This window comes from Pseudophryne corroboree, chromosome 10 (assembly GCF_028390025.1).
Source record: "Pseudophryne corroboree isolate aPseCor3 chromosome 10, aPseCor3.hap2, whole genome shotgun sequence".
In the NCBI taxonomy this organism is placed as follows: domain Eukaryota; kingdom Metazoa; phylum Chordata; class Amphibia; order Anura; family Myobatrachidae; genus Pseudophryne; species Pseudophryne corroboree.
Window position 1 is genome coordinate 344,293,680 of NC_086453.1, and position 13,316 is coordinate 344,306,995.

A 13,316-nucleotide genomic window follows, 5' to 3' on the forward strand; every position below is an offset into this window, starting at 1 on the left:
TCGAATGGATATACATGTGAAAGCGATTTACCCCATCTTGGTAATAGGGATGGACAGGTTGGGAACAAAGTACCACCCAGTTTGGTATAGATGGGGTAAATCAGATTACCAATCTACACATGGAATAACGGATGGGTTTTCCAGTGATATAAGGTGGAACGCATTGAGATCCCCTGTGGAGGTAGAGAGGTTTGAACCGCAAACACGTCACTTCCTGGTGGCGTTTGACCCGCAAACATGTGACTTTGCAGGGTGGATATGCGGAAGTCGTGTGAGGATCTAGCCGAATCACCGGTGGAACGCAAACAATACCTTTCCCGGTATTTGGAACGCATATGTCTCACTTCCGGTGGACGAACCCGGAAGTAGCAGGAGGAACGAATTACTGGTTGTTACACCGTAATTAGTAATGAAATAAAAAGTCAGCATTGAGGACAACCCTTATCCAACTTTGAGAAAGGCCAATACAAGACCGAAACGCGTTAATTGGATGAGGACAGACGTGGTGGTTACTCGGGAACCGGTGACTGTAAGCTGATACGCCTGCTGCGGTGGTGCTGGGCAATTCAGCCTAGGACCCAAGCTATCTCTTTAAAGCTAGCCCACCGCGGCTATGAATTATGGTGAGAGATTTTTCCTCAATTTAAGAAGGACTCTGAGCACGGAAAGCACTTTATGAAAGCACTTGGTTCCCATCCATTCACCGCATTTCTGTATATTTGTTTTATTACGTATTTGTTTTATTACATTATTGTCCATTCCCAGCTGGGGATTGTGTTTTAATAAATATTGTTAGTGTTGTGTGATAATCAGCACATGTTGGCTCCATTATTCAGATATAGGAGTAAGAAGTAGCATCCACGATTATAGTGCGCTAGGGGTCCAATATCACTTTTTTCTTGTACATTACTGCTGGAGATTTGTGTTTGTCTCCTTTGTTTTTGGACCTGGGCAGCACTCTACTCCTTACTGCGCTCATTTGAAAGTACTACCATTTTGTTGTGTACACGGTACTTGGGCCTGATGGCTGAACAATTGAAATGCTTCTGTGAGGTGTCCATTACTTACGGCCGTCCAAAAACTGCTGAATTCCCCTCCATAGCAGTTGAGGTTTGGCAGAGACCGCAAGCTGCAATGTCAGAGACATGGGGTAAAGCAATACATTGATGAAGCTCTCGGCATCCATTCCTGTCGGCGTGTGTTATTAGGGGGTCTGCAACAGAAAATTATACAGCCGATAAACTAACTGCAACCCAGTCATCTCATAAGCGGGGGCTTATTGCCTAATCCACCCGCAGCGATCTCTTTAGATTATTTGGGGGAAAGCATGTGTGACTGTCCTGCATCTTGTTTACATTTGTGTTGTTCATCTTTCAGGGCAAACTTCCAGCGCGGATCACCGTGCCGCTCTCCGTGCTCAGTCAGCCCATGAAAGGAAAAAGCGTCATGACGGCTCCTATCATCAAAGGCAACTTGGGAGCAAAGTAAGTCTCTGCCCTGGTTAACCCCTTCCTAGCCAGAGCAGTGTAGATGCGTCTCATTGTGTATGTGATCTAATCCTATTCAATATTCGGGGTCAGTACGAAATCCCGCTGGACGAGATCCCGGCGGTCAAAATACCGACACCGGAATCCCGACCAGCAGAATCCCGACAGGGGTGGCGAGCAGAACGCAGCCCCATGTGGCCTCGCTGCGCTCGCCACACTATTTTATTCTCCCTCTATGGGTGTCGTGGACATGTATTCCAGGTGCAGTAACTGCACATATCAGGCATTGATTTATATTCCTGTGATCATTGGCATTTCTCTCCCTCTCTAGTATAAGTGGTCTGGGGCGGAATATAATCCTGACCACCGTGCCAGCTGGGACCAAGCTGATAGCTGGCAACAAACCTGTGAGCTTTCTGACCGCCCAGCATCTACAACAACTCCAGCAGCAGGGACAAGCTACACAGGTATGGGGGACCTGCTCGGGAAAAGTACCACCTCAAAGGGGGGCTCTGATCTGTAAGGGGTCCTAAAGTATTCACTTTATAGTCTGTGCTGTGCTTCTCATCCTGGCGGTTTCATTTATGTAAGCCACAAGTTCTCAGTTTCTGTCAGATCACAGGACACGTTCTCCGTGCTGCCGCAGAGCATGAGACCCAGCGATGAAGCATGTTATAGCTTATGGTTCTCCTCTCTAGAACGTGGAGAAGATCATCTTGCAACCTTCTGGTTCATGTTCGTCCTCCTCATTGGTTCCCAGTTTCAGCTGAAACGTTTAAGCGTTATATTGCATCCTAGGAATTAGTGACATCTCTCGGGCACTTGGAATTAAGTCTTATCATTATTGATCCCAGCCACAAAAAGTCTTTCTCATCTGTGTGTTATGAAAGCAGCTGTAAGTGATACAGGATGGTTTAGTAGTGGATGGAATTGTATGACTGGAGATAGAGTTTAACTTAGAAGAGCTCTTTGGATATAGCGATGCATTTGGATAAGCAGATACATTCCCTAACATCCATTCGGGCACCGTAACAATGGGGTATAGAGGTGGCAGTTTGAGCGTTGGCAGTTTTAGAAAAAAAATTAACTCTTTCTCCTTCATCCACTAGGGGACACTGGAGAGCAGTTACAATGGGGAGATAGTTGGCAGTAACTGGGAGCTGGCACTTTAAAACTCAAACACTGTGGCTAGCTCCTCCCCTACTATACCCCCTCCAAGCCAGTTTTATTTTAGTGCCCAAGGGAGCTGGTTCACTTGGGTCTTCTCTGAAGATTTTTTTTATATATATATATATATATATATATATATATATATATATATATATATATATATATATATATATATATATATATATATAATATATATATTTTTTTTCCTTTTCTTTCTAAATTCACAGACTGGCAGCTCTGCCACTGCCAGTCTGCTCCGCGGGAGGCTGCCCGCTCCCCCCGCTGGGATTCCCGCTCTGCGCGGCTCACACTCCTCGCTCGGCGTGCCGCTCCCCCGCTCTAAATGCTGGTCCCGGCGGGCGCGGCTCACACTCCCCGTTCCCTCCCCCCCCGCTGGACGCGGCTCACAGAGCAGGCACGGGGATCCCACTGGAGGCACACAGCATGTTTAAATTTGGCGCCTTTGCGGAGGCGGCGAAGCTTAGTCCCGCTCTCCTCCACCGGCGGCCATTTTCTGAGGCAGCAGCGCGGGAGGAGAAGCGGATCGTGGCACAGTGAGCTTGTTACAGGGGGCACTGGGGCACCTACACTTTATTATAGCTGCTTACACTGCACAGTAGAGTGCAGAAGATCTTAGGGCCGCTGTGGCTGCGCTCCTTCCTGCTTCCACCCCCCCCCCCCCCCCATCCCTTCTGCCTATTGCTGTGTTTGTAGGGGGGCGGTGACAGGTGCTGACATGGCACGCAAAGGCTCCAAAGCAGCACAAAAACAGGGACACCTTTTATGCGAGGAGGGTGGGTCAGAATCATCTGCTCAGCCCTCATTAGAACCCCAGAGAACCCCTGCATGGACATCACAGCTCACAGAGGTTATGTCCCTGCTGACTAGGGAACTGAAGGCCTCTCAGGAAGACAGAGAGGCGACCCGGTACCGACAGGTTGTCCCGGTACCGGAGCCAGAACCAGCATGGGCTGTTTCCCTGGCAAAATCGGTTGAAGGGCTCTCTAGGGCTGTAATCCCTTCCAAAGCCCCGTCCTTTAGTCCTCCCCCACAGGCTTCTAAAAAGAGATTGCTAGCCTCTGTGTTGCAGGAATCTGACGATGATATGCCTCAGTTAGATGAGGCGGTGGTAGATCTACAGGATACTGATGACAATCAGGTGTATGAGGACTCTGAACCAGTAGCTCAGGGTATAGAGGCTGTTTTTATTACTGCTATTCGCTCAGTATTACAGGTGGAGGAGACGGAGCAGGACGCCTTACGCCCTTAAAGGTTTGGCACCAACCAATCCTTGCCGGTGACTTTTCCAGTTTCGGAGGAGCTAGATGCGCTCATAACGGCAGCCTGGAAGCATCCAGACGCGAAGTTTCAGGTATCAAGAAAAATGTTGTCTTCCTATCCTTTTCCCGCAGATAGCAGGACACGTTATGAGACTTCTCCGATTGTGGATCCTTCGGGGTCTCATCTGTCCAAGAAGACTGTTCTACCGGTTCCTGGAGCGACTTCACTTAAGGAGGCGTCTGACAAGAAGTTGGAATCCACCTTGAAGACTATTTACTCGGCGGCGGGGATATTACATGGCCTGGCGCAGGTACGTTGTTTGGTCAACAAGGCGATGGATGCTTGGGCGGAGCAATTGTCCTCTGGAATTCAGGACGATTTGCCAGCGGATCAGCTGATACAATTGGCAGAACACATCCGTGAATCAGCCCTTTATCTTTGCGAGGCTTCCAAGGACATATGTATTCTCGGTGCTAGGATTTCCGCTTTAGCAATTTTATCCCGCAGAGCTCTCTGGCTGCGGCAGTGGCAAGCGGATACGGAGTCCAAACGGGCTGCAGAAGCGTTGCCTTTTACGGGAGAGGTCCTGTTCGGTAAGGGTCTGGATGCCTGGATTTCTCAGGCCACCAGAGGTAAGTCCACTTATCTTCCTTCTGCTTCTCCAGCCCCTCACAGGCCCTATAGGGGTCCCTCCTTTCGATCCTTTTGTGCCCCTTCTAGGTTTTGAGGCCAGGGGAGGAGCTTCCGCCTCCCGTGGCCATAGGGGTAGAGGCAGAGGTTCCACAGCCCAGTCAGAGGTTTTAAGTCCTCCTCCACTACCACCGCATGACGGGCTTCCCTCCCACTTGGAGACCACAGGGTGAGAGCTCGTCTGTGGGACTTCAGGGAGGTGTGGGTACAGTCCTGTCCAGATGCTTAGGTCAGGTATCTCATCATTTGCGGTTACAAGCTCGATTTTCAAACCCGACCGCCCCAGCATTTTTTTACCACAGGTTTACCAGTTTCCAAAAACAGAAGAGTTGCTTTACAGGCAGCGGTCCAGAAGCTTCTATCCGCAAAAGTACTGATCCCTGTTCCCGCTCATCATCGAAAACAGGGCTATTACTCAGGCCTGTTTCTCGTACCGAAGCCGGACGGCTCGGTCAGACCAATCCTGTACTTGAAGGATCTCATTCCATATTTGAGGGTATTCAAGTTCAAGATGGAGTCCCTCCAGTCTTATTGCGGGGTTGGAACTAAACGAGTTTCTGGCGTCCTTAGACATCAAGGATGCATACTTGCATGTTCCCATTTGGCCTCCTCATCAGGCTTTTCTCCGGTTCGCGATTCAGGACGCTCATTTCCAGTTCCAGGCCCTTCCATTCGGTCTCTCTTCTGCTCCCAGAGTGTTCACAAAGGTCATGGCGGTCATGATGGCCCTACTTCGGAAGCAGAGTGTGACGATTGTTCCCTATCTGGACGATCTGCTCATAAAGGCGCGCTCGGTGGAGCTTTTACTTCAGAATTTCCGGATAGCGCAGGACCTTATTCGGCATGGGTGGATCCTGAACTTCCCGAAGTCTCACTTATGCCCCTCACAAAGGTTGCTGTTTTTGGGGATAATTCTCGACACAGTCAGAAGATTTTCCTTCTTCAGGACCAGATCCTGTCTCTGCAGTTGCTGGTAAGGTCGGTACTTCGACGCCGTCGGGTGTCAGTGTATCTGTGTATTCGTCTTCTGTGAAAGATGGTAGCTGCGTTCGAAGCTCTTCCGTACGGTCGCTTCCACTCTCGACCGTTTCAGCGGTGTCTTCTACACCAGTGGTCAGGATCTCATCTGTTCCTTCATCAGCGGGTGACGCTATCTCCAAAGGCAAGGTCGTCGCTTCTCTGGTGGCTCATCTATTGGAAGGAAGGCGGTTCGGATTGTGGGATTGGACTCTCCTCAACACGGACGCGAGGCTGGGGGGCAGTGACCCTCGAACATCGGTTTCAGGGGCGCTGATCGATCCACGAATCCGCTCTCCCCATAAACATTCTCGAATTACGGGCGGTATACAATGCTCTACTTCAGGCACATCACCTGCTGTGCGGTCGAGCGGTCAGGGTTCAGTCCAACGTCACGACGGTAGCGTACATCAACCGTCAGGGCGGCACTCTCAGCCGCGTGGCGATGAGGGAGGTCACCAACATCCTTCTATGGGCGGAGGAGTATGCTCTGTCCTTCTCGGCGATATTCATTCCAGAAGTGGACAATTGGGAAGCAGATTATCTCAGCCGACAGGACATGCACCCGGGAGAATGGTCACTCCATCCCCAGGTGTTTTGGCAGTTGGTCCGCCGGTGAGGAAAACCACAGATCGACCTCATGGCGTCCCGCCTGAACCATCAGCTGCCTCTTTATTACTCTCGAATGAGGGACCCGGCGGCAGGCGTGGATGCCCTCATGGCTCCTTGGAATTTGCAGTTTGTTTACCTCTTTCCTCCTTTCCCGCTGTTGCCTCGGGTTCTGCAACGCATCAAGAGCGAAAACGCTCTGGTCCTCCTGGTGGCTCTAGATTGGCCACGCAGGGCTTGGTACTCCACCCAACACCTGTTGTCAGTGGCTGAGCCTTGGCCCCTGCCACTATGGGAAGATCTTCTACAACAGCGTCCTTTTCTTTATCCAGACTTAAGCAGGCTACGTTTGACGGCGTGGCTGTTGAGAAGGCCATCTTGAAAAAGAAGGGGATTCCTCGTACAGTTATACCAACTATGCTTCGGGCTAGAAAGTCAGTCACATCGTCTCACTACTACCGTATTTGGAAGGTCTATGTGGCCTGGTGTGAACTTCAGTTTTTCGCTTAGCCCGCCTTCTCAGTTTTTTGCAGGCGGGTTTCTCGGCAGACTTAAGACTGGGTTCACTAAAGGTGCAGGTCTCTGCTCTTTCGGTTTTCTTCCGGAAGAAGTTAGCCTTGCTGCCGGAAGTTCAGACTTTCTTTCAGGGGGTTCTACGAATACAGCCTCTCTTTCGCCCTCCGACAGTGCCATGGGACCTCAATCTGGTCCTCTCTTTTCTGCAATCTTCGTTGTTTGAGCCTCTGGAGTCAGTGGAGATGAAATATCTCACCTTGAAGGTGGTTCTTCTCCTGGGTCTTGCTTCAGCCAGACGGGTGTCGGAACTTGGTGCTCTCTCTTGTCGACCTCCTTACCTGGTGTTTCATGCTGATAGGGCCAAGTCCGTACTCGCATGTCTTTTTTTTGCCTAAGGTGGTGTCCGATTTTCACATCAATCAGCCACTTGTGTTTCCGGCCCTCTCGATGGACTCTCCGGATTCGAGATCATTGGACGTGGTCAGGGCGCTCAGGATCTATGTGGATAGGACTTTGGCTATTCAGAAGTCTGACTCCTTATTTGTTCTATACATTGCTGCCGCCGTGGTTGGCCGGCTTCTAAGCAGACCTTGTCTCTCGGCTGACCATGAGACAAGCTTATTTGGCAGCTTCTCGGGTACCTCCGTCTTCAATTTCAGCGCACTCTACGCATTCTGTGGGGCCTTCGTGGGCGTGGGGTATCCATGACTACTTTGTCGGGCGGCTACTTGGTCAGGCCGACATACGTTTGTCAGATTCTACAGATTTGACACTTTTGCGGCCTCTGCTTCACAATTTGCCCGAGCGGTTTTACAGGACTCTCAGCGCTCTCCCGCCCATCTTGGGAGCTCTGGGACGTCCCCATTGTAACTGCGCTCCAGTGTTCCCTAGTGGATGAAGAAGAAATCAGCATTTTGGTACTTACCGATAAATCCCTTTCTCCGATTCCACAGGGGACACTGGACGCCCACCCAGCGCTGTTTCCTCCTTTTTTCGCTTAGCGGTTCGCAGATCACTATGTGACTGCTTGTTTGGTTCAGGTAGACCTTTTGTTAGGTTAGGTTCCAAGTTGGTTTTTGTGTTATCCTGGTTAACCTCCTCTACTTGGGCACAGTTTTACGTAGACTGGCTTGGAGGAGGCTATAGTAGGGGAGGAGCTAGCCACAGTGTTTGAGTTTTAAAGTGCCAGCTCCCAGTTACTGCCTACAATCTCCCCATTGTAACTGCGCTCCAGTGTCCCCTGTGGAATCGGAGAAAGGGATTTATCGGTAAGTACCAAAATCCTGATTTCTCTAGCATCCATAAGGGATATTGGGGACAGATTAGTACGATGGGGTATATATCCTGACAACAAAAACTACAAAAGAGATCTGCACTCTCAAATTATGTATTAGAAGATATTGAAGTGAAAAAGATTACTTCTAATGACCCCAATATATACTTCAGGGATTCATATACCTCAGTCTTGGGGGTGCTACCTAGGACAACCAATTAGCAACGCATATTACAGACAAAAGAGAATGGGGTTGTACAGGTAAGGTGCACACGAAGTCAATTAAAATATAACTTTTATTATCACATTAAGAGGCCGTAAATCGGTCAGCATAGCGAAATATATGGTTAAAAATATGTATAAAGAAAAACTTAAAGTGCTCTAAGATGGAAAGGTGATGAGATTAAAAATATCTCCACTTTGATGGATGCAAAAACTACGGATGAGTAGGAATTCGTTTAATTTTCAATTATCAAATAAGTTTATTATATACACATATAACTAAATCAAGCCTATAATTGCTGGCTGCTGTGAAACTTTCAATTCTCTGTGTTCTATCTGATATATGTCTCTATTGTAAGTTTTTGGTGTATCTCACACCTTGCACCTTCAGCCTTCAGATATCCTCATGTGTCACGGGGATTTCTCAAAGATATTTAGATTTGTGATAAAACAAGGAGTTAATTGCTATACCAATAAGTGTGCCCTGGATTCACTGTTCTATATCACCCAGGCAGTCACTCCCGTTACATAGCCGTGTCAACAATAATATGTGAGACAGTTTGGTTATAAACCGGCTTGATCACGGAGTGTGTCCTTCTATTGTATATATACTATGATCACAGGAATTATTGCCTCTACCCCCGAACGAGGCCAGAAAAGATTTTTTTTTATATCTGGCTGGGGTTAATTGTAAGATGTGCACACGGAGATTAATATCTCCTTTAGTATTCTTGTATGAGATACGATTAGTGGATGCTTCCTATTCACAGTAAAATGAACACTACTTAAGTTATCCTTTATTGTCATAAACTTATTGCGTAATACCTGATTTATGAAGCGTTTTATGACTGTGAGGTAAATGGGTAGATGTGTTGCTACAACGTATACCCAATCAGTATTTGCCCCCTTATTATCGCACCTGGTCTTATATTAAACCCGGTAAATGCATGCTATAAGGATAGAATGCATGGCATAGTATGTTTCAAAATTGCTGTGCTGCAGCGTGTCTCAGCCTCCCAATCTCTCGTGTATTGTGTCTACCTTAAATTTATCTGTTAAACTCCATATACAATAGGGAGCTGGCCCGCTGCACGGTTAAACGGGATTACCCGTGATCGGATAAATGCCGACTTCATAGACGCCGTTGCAGCGTGTCTCAGCCTCCCAATATTTTGTGTATTATGTCTACCTGAAATTGGGTATAAGATCTGACATATTGTTAAATGGCAGGCATAGACATGCTAGATAAAACAAATGAATGTTGACATAGTATATGCCGTAACAATACTTTCACCTTTGCAACCTTCAGCCACATGTGTTTTCCGTTATACTGATTATATCAATTACACCAGATGGTCACTATAGGAGTAAAAGAAATACCGGTATACGAATAATAGAGTGATCAATGATACAATTATTTTTGCGAACCACAATCGTTTATATCTCTGGGGCACTGACAATACTGAAGATATTAAATGCTTATTTGAGCAGGGAAAACACTAACATAGGATTAATAAGAGAACATATGTACTGCCTCTACACATGCTGATTGAGCTAATTTTTAATGCTCCCTACTCCACTTATTTGATGTGGGCCCTGACATTCAGGGATAGAACAGTTGTATGGTAATAGAAAAATATGTGACTTATTAGATGTTCGCACAGCAATTTTGAAACATACTATGCCATGCATTCTATCCTTATAGCATGCATTTACCGGGTTTAATATAAGACCAGGTGCGATAATAAGGGGGCAAATACTGATTGGGTATACATTGTAGCAACACATCTACCCATTTACCTCACAGTCATAAAACGCTTCATAAATCAGGTATTACACAATAAGTTTATGACAATAAAGGATAACTTAAGTAGTGTTCATTTTACTGTGAATAGGAAGCATCCACTAATCGTATCTCATACAAGAATACTAAAGGAGATATTAATCTCCGTGTGCACATCTTACAATTAACCCCAGACAGATATAAAAAAATCTTTTCTGGCCTCGTTTGTGGGTAGAGGCAATAATTCCTGTGATCATAGTATATATACAATAGAAGGACACACTCCGTGATCAAGCCGGTTTATAACCAAACTGTCTCACATATTATTGTTGACACGGCTATGTAACGGGAGTGACTGCCTGGGTGATATAGAACAGTGAATCCAGGGCACACTTATTGGTATATCCATTAACTCCTTGTTTTATCACAAATCTAAATATCTTTGAGAAATCCCCGTGACACATGAGGATATCTGAAGGCTGAAGGTGCAAGGTGTGAGATACACCAAAAACTTACAATAGAGACATATATCAGATAGAACACCGAGAATTGAAAGTTTCACAGCAGCCAGCAATTATAGGCTTGATTTAGTTATATGTGTATATAATAAACTTATTTGATAATTGGAAATTAAACGAATTCCTACTCATCCGTAGTTTTTGCATCCATCAAAGTGGAGATATTTTTAATCTCATCACCTTTCCATCTTAGAGCACTTTAAGTTTTTCTTTATACATATTTTTAACCATATATTTCGCTATGCTGACCGATTTACGGCCTCTTAATGTGATAATAAAAGTTATATTTTAATTGACTTCGTGTGCACCTTACCTGTACAACCCCATTCTCTTTTGTCTGTAATATACGATGGGGTATAGACGGGTCCGAAGGAGCCAGTGCACTTTAAATTTCTTCAACTGGGCATGCTGGCTCCTCCCCTCTATGCCCCCTCCCACAGATCCGATTAGAGAGGATGCACACTCTGCAAGCGCCAGAGTTTTCCTTCAATTTCTTTTTAAAAGTTTTTTATTTCTTTCTGTATGCTGTTTGGGCAACAGCATACCTGCACCGTGGGAGTTATCTGGGGGACGGTCACCGGCCTCTCGAGGTGCAGAGCCGCTTTCCCCCTGCAGGACCGCCGTCCTGAGGGGCTGTTTGTTCAGCGCAGCGTTGTGTCTTGGCTTTCGCAGCTGCAGCACACCCCTAATGCTGCCTGAAGGTGATCATCAGTGGTGAGTACCAACCAGGGTCCCCGCTAGGGGGGTACCCCAGTTTTACTGTGCGTCTGGTGTGGCATACTGGTCCCTCCTGGGGGGGATCCGCTATAGCCCCTGAGTGAGACTGGCTAAATATAATAAACCAAGCATTTATGAGGTTGTACATATTGGGAGACATGGCCAGTATAAATATACAGAAGTAGCTCCAGCGTCATGGTGGGGGGCGGAGCTACACGAGAGCGGGCTCAGCTGTATTTTGGTACCTTCCTCTGCATGGCAGCAGCAGCCTCCACAGCTCCTCCAAACAGTCCCTGGATCGCTGGTACCGGGTGTAGAGGGGGAGAGCGCTATACTAGTGCGCAATAACAATCCCTCTGAGTGATTTTATCATATTACAGTCTCACTTTGTTTACACACAAAAACGCTGACCGCCTCACTGAGGCTGTGCAGCGCTGGGTGCGTTAGGGTCCTCTCTCCTGTGTCTCTTCTCACATGCAATAGGGCAGGCTTGCAGTATATCAATATCAGACTGTGTTGTATGTGTATTATACCTGTTTTTCTGATTCACAATGGTAGAACAGAAGTCATGCAGTGTATGTAATGCTAGATTCTCTCCTAGTTCATCTGGCTCAATATCATGTGAGCAGTGTAGTCAGCCATCTCGGCATGCTGATTTCAATGTGGGGTTAGAGTCCAGAGCCCTCCTGGATGAGGGCTATCAAAAATATGATGTCTGATATGTCATCTCGGCTCACTGCAAATGTCAAGACTCAGGATTTGCAACAAGCAGTGGCAAGTCTCACTGCTAAACATCCCTCTCTGTCTACTACAGGTGCACAAAAACCTACTCTACCTGTACTCCTATCAGATACTGATGATGGGGATGATGTGGACCCCCATAAGTGGGGATTCCATCCCTACCCAGGGTATTGAACCACTCATATTGGCTATTCGGGATGTGTTAAAGCTCCCCCTGGAGGATGCTACTACTCTGCAGTCATTTCTCTAACGTCCTAGTGGATGCTGGGGACTCCGTCAGGACCATGGGGAATAGCGGGCTCCGCAGGAGACAGGGCACATCTAAAAAAGCTTTTAGGTCACATGGTGCGTACTGGCTCCTCCCCCTATGACCCTCCTCCAAGCCTCAGTTAGGTTTTTGTGCCCGTCCGAGAGGGTGCAATCTAGGTGGCTCTCCTAAAGAGCTGTTTAGAAAAGTTTTTTTTTAGGTTTCAATCTCAGTGATTCCTGCTGGCAACAGGATCACTGCATCGAGGGACTTAGGGGAGAGATTTCCAACTCACCTGCGTGCAGGATGGATTGGAGTCTTAGGCTACTGGACACTTAGCTCCAGAGGGAGTCGGAACACAGGTCAGCCTGGGGTTCGTCCCGGAGCCGCGCCGCCGATCCCCCTTACAGACGCTGAAGAGACGGCAGAACGGAGGTCCGGAAAACAGGCGGCAGAAGACTCCACAGTCTTCATGAAGGTAGCGCACAGCACTGCAGCTGTGCGCCATTGTTGTCACACGGCTCACTGACTCGGTCACGGAGGGTGCAGGGCGCTGCTGGGGGCGCCCTGGGCAGCAATATAATTACCTTTAGTGGCAAAATAAATACATCACATATAGCCATTAAGGCTATATGTATGTATTTTAACCCAGGCCAGTTTATTAAAAACCGGGAGAAAAAGCCCGCCAAAAAAGGGGCGGAGCTTATTCTCCTCAGCACTCAGCGCCATTTTCCTGCTCAGCTCCGCTGGTGAGGAAGGCTCCCAGGACTCTCCCCTGCACTGCACTACAGAAACAGGGTAACAAAGAGAAGGGGGGCATAAATTGGCGATATTTATAAGCGCATATATAGTAAACAACACCTTCTAGGGTTGTTTATATACATTTATAGCGCTTTTGGTGTGTGCTGGCAAACTCTCCCTCTGTCTCCCCAAAGGGCTAGGGGATCCTGTCTTCGATTAGAGCATTCCCTGTGTGGCTGCTGTGTGTCGGTACGTGTGTGTCGACATGTATGAGGACGATGTTGGTGTGGAGGCAGAGCAATTG

General features: G+C 47.4%; 1 protein-coding gene across 1 annotated transcript in view; it reads left to right on the top strand.

Moving 5' to 3' along the window:
- Positions 1–13,316, top strand: part of NFRKB (nuclear factor related to kappaB binding protein) — a 45,740-nt gene that overhangs the window by 21,925 nt on the left and 10,499 nt on the right. Inside the window, exons 24-25 of the mRNA XM_063943647.1 lie at positions 1,378–1,484; positions 1,819–1,954. Of these exons, the coding sequence (XP_063799717.1) occupies positions 1,378–1,484; positions 1,819–1,954 (243 nt within the window). The remainder of the gene's footprint in view (positions 1–1,377; positions 1,485–1,818; positions 1,955–13,316) is intronic.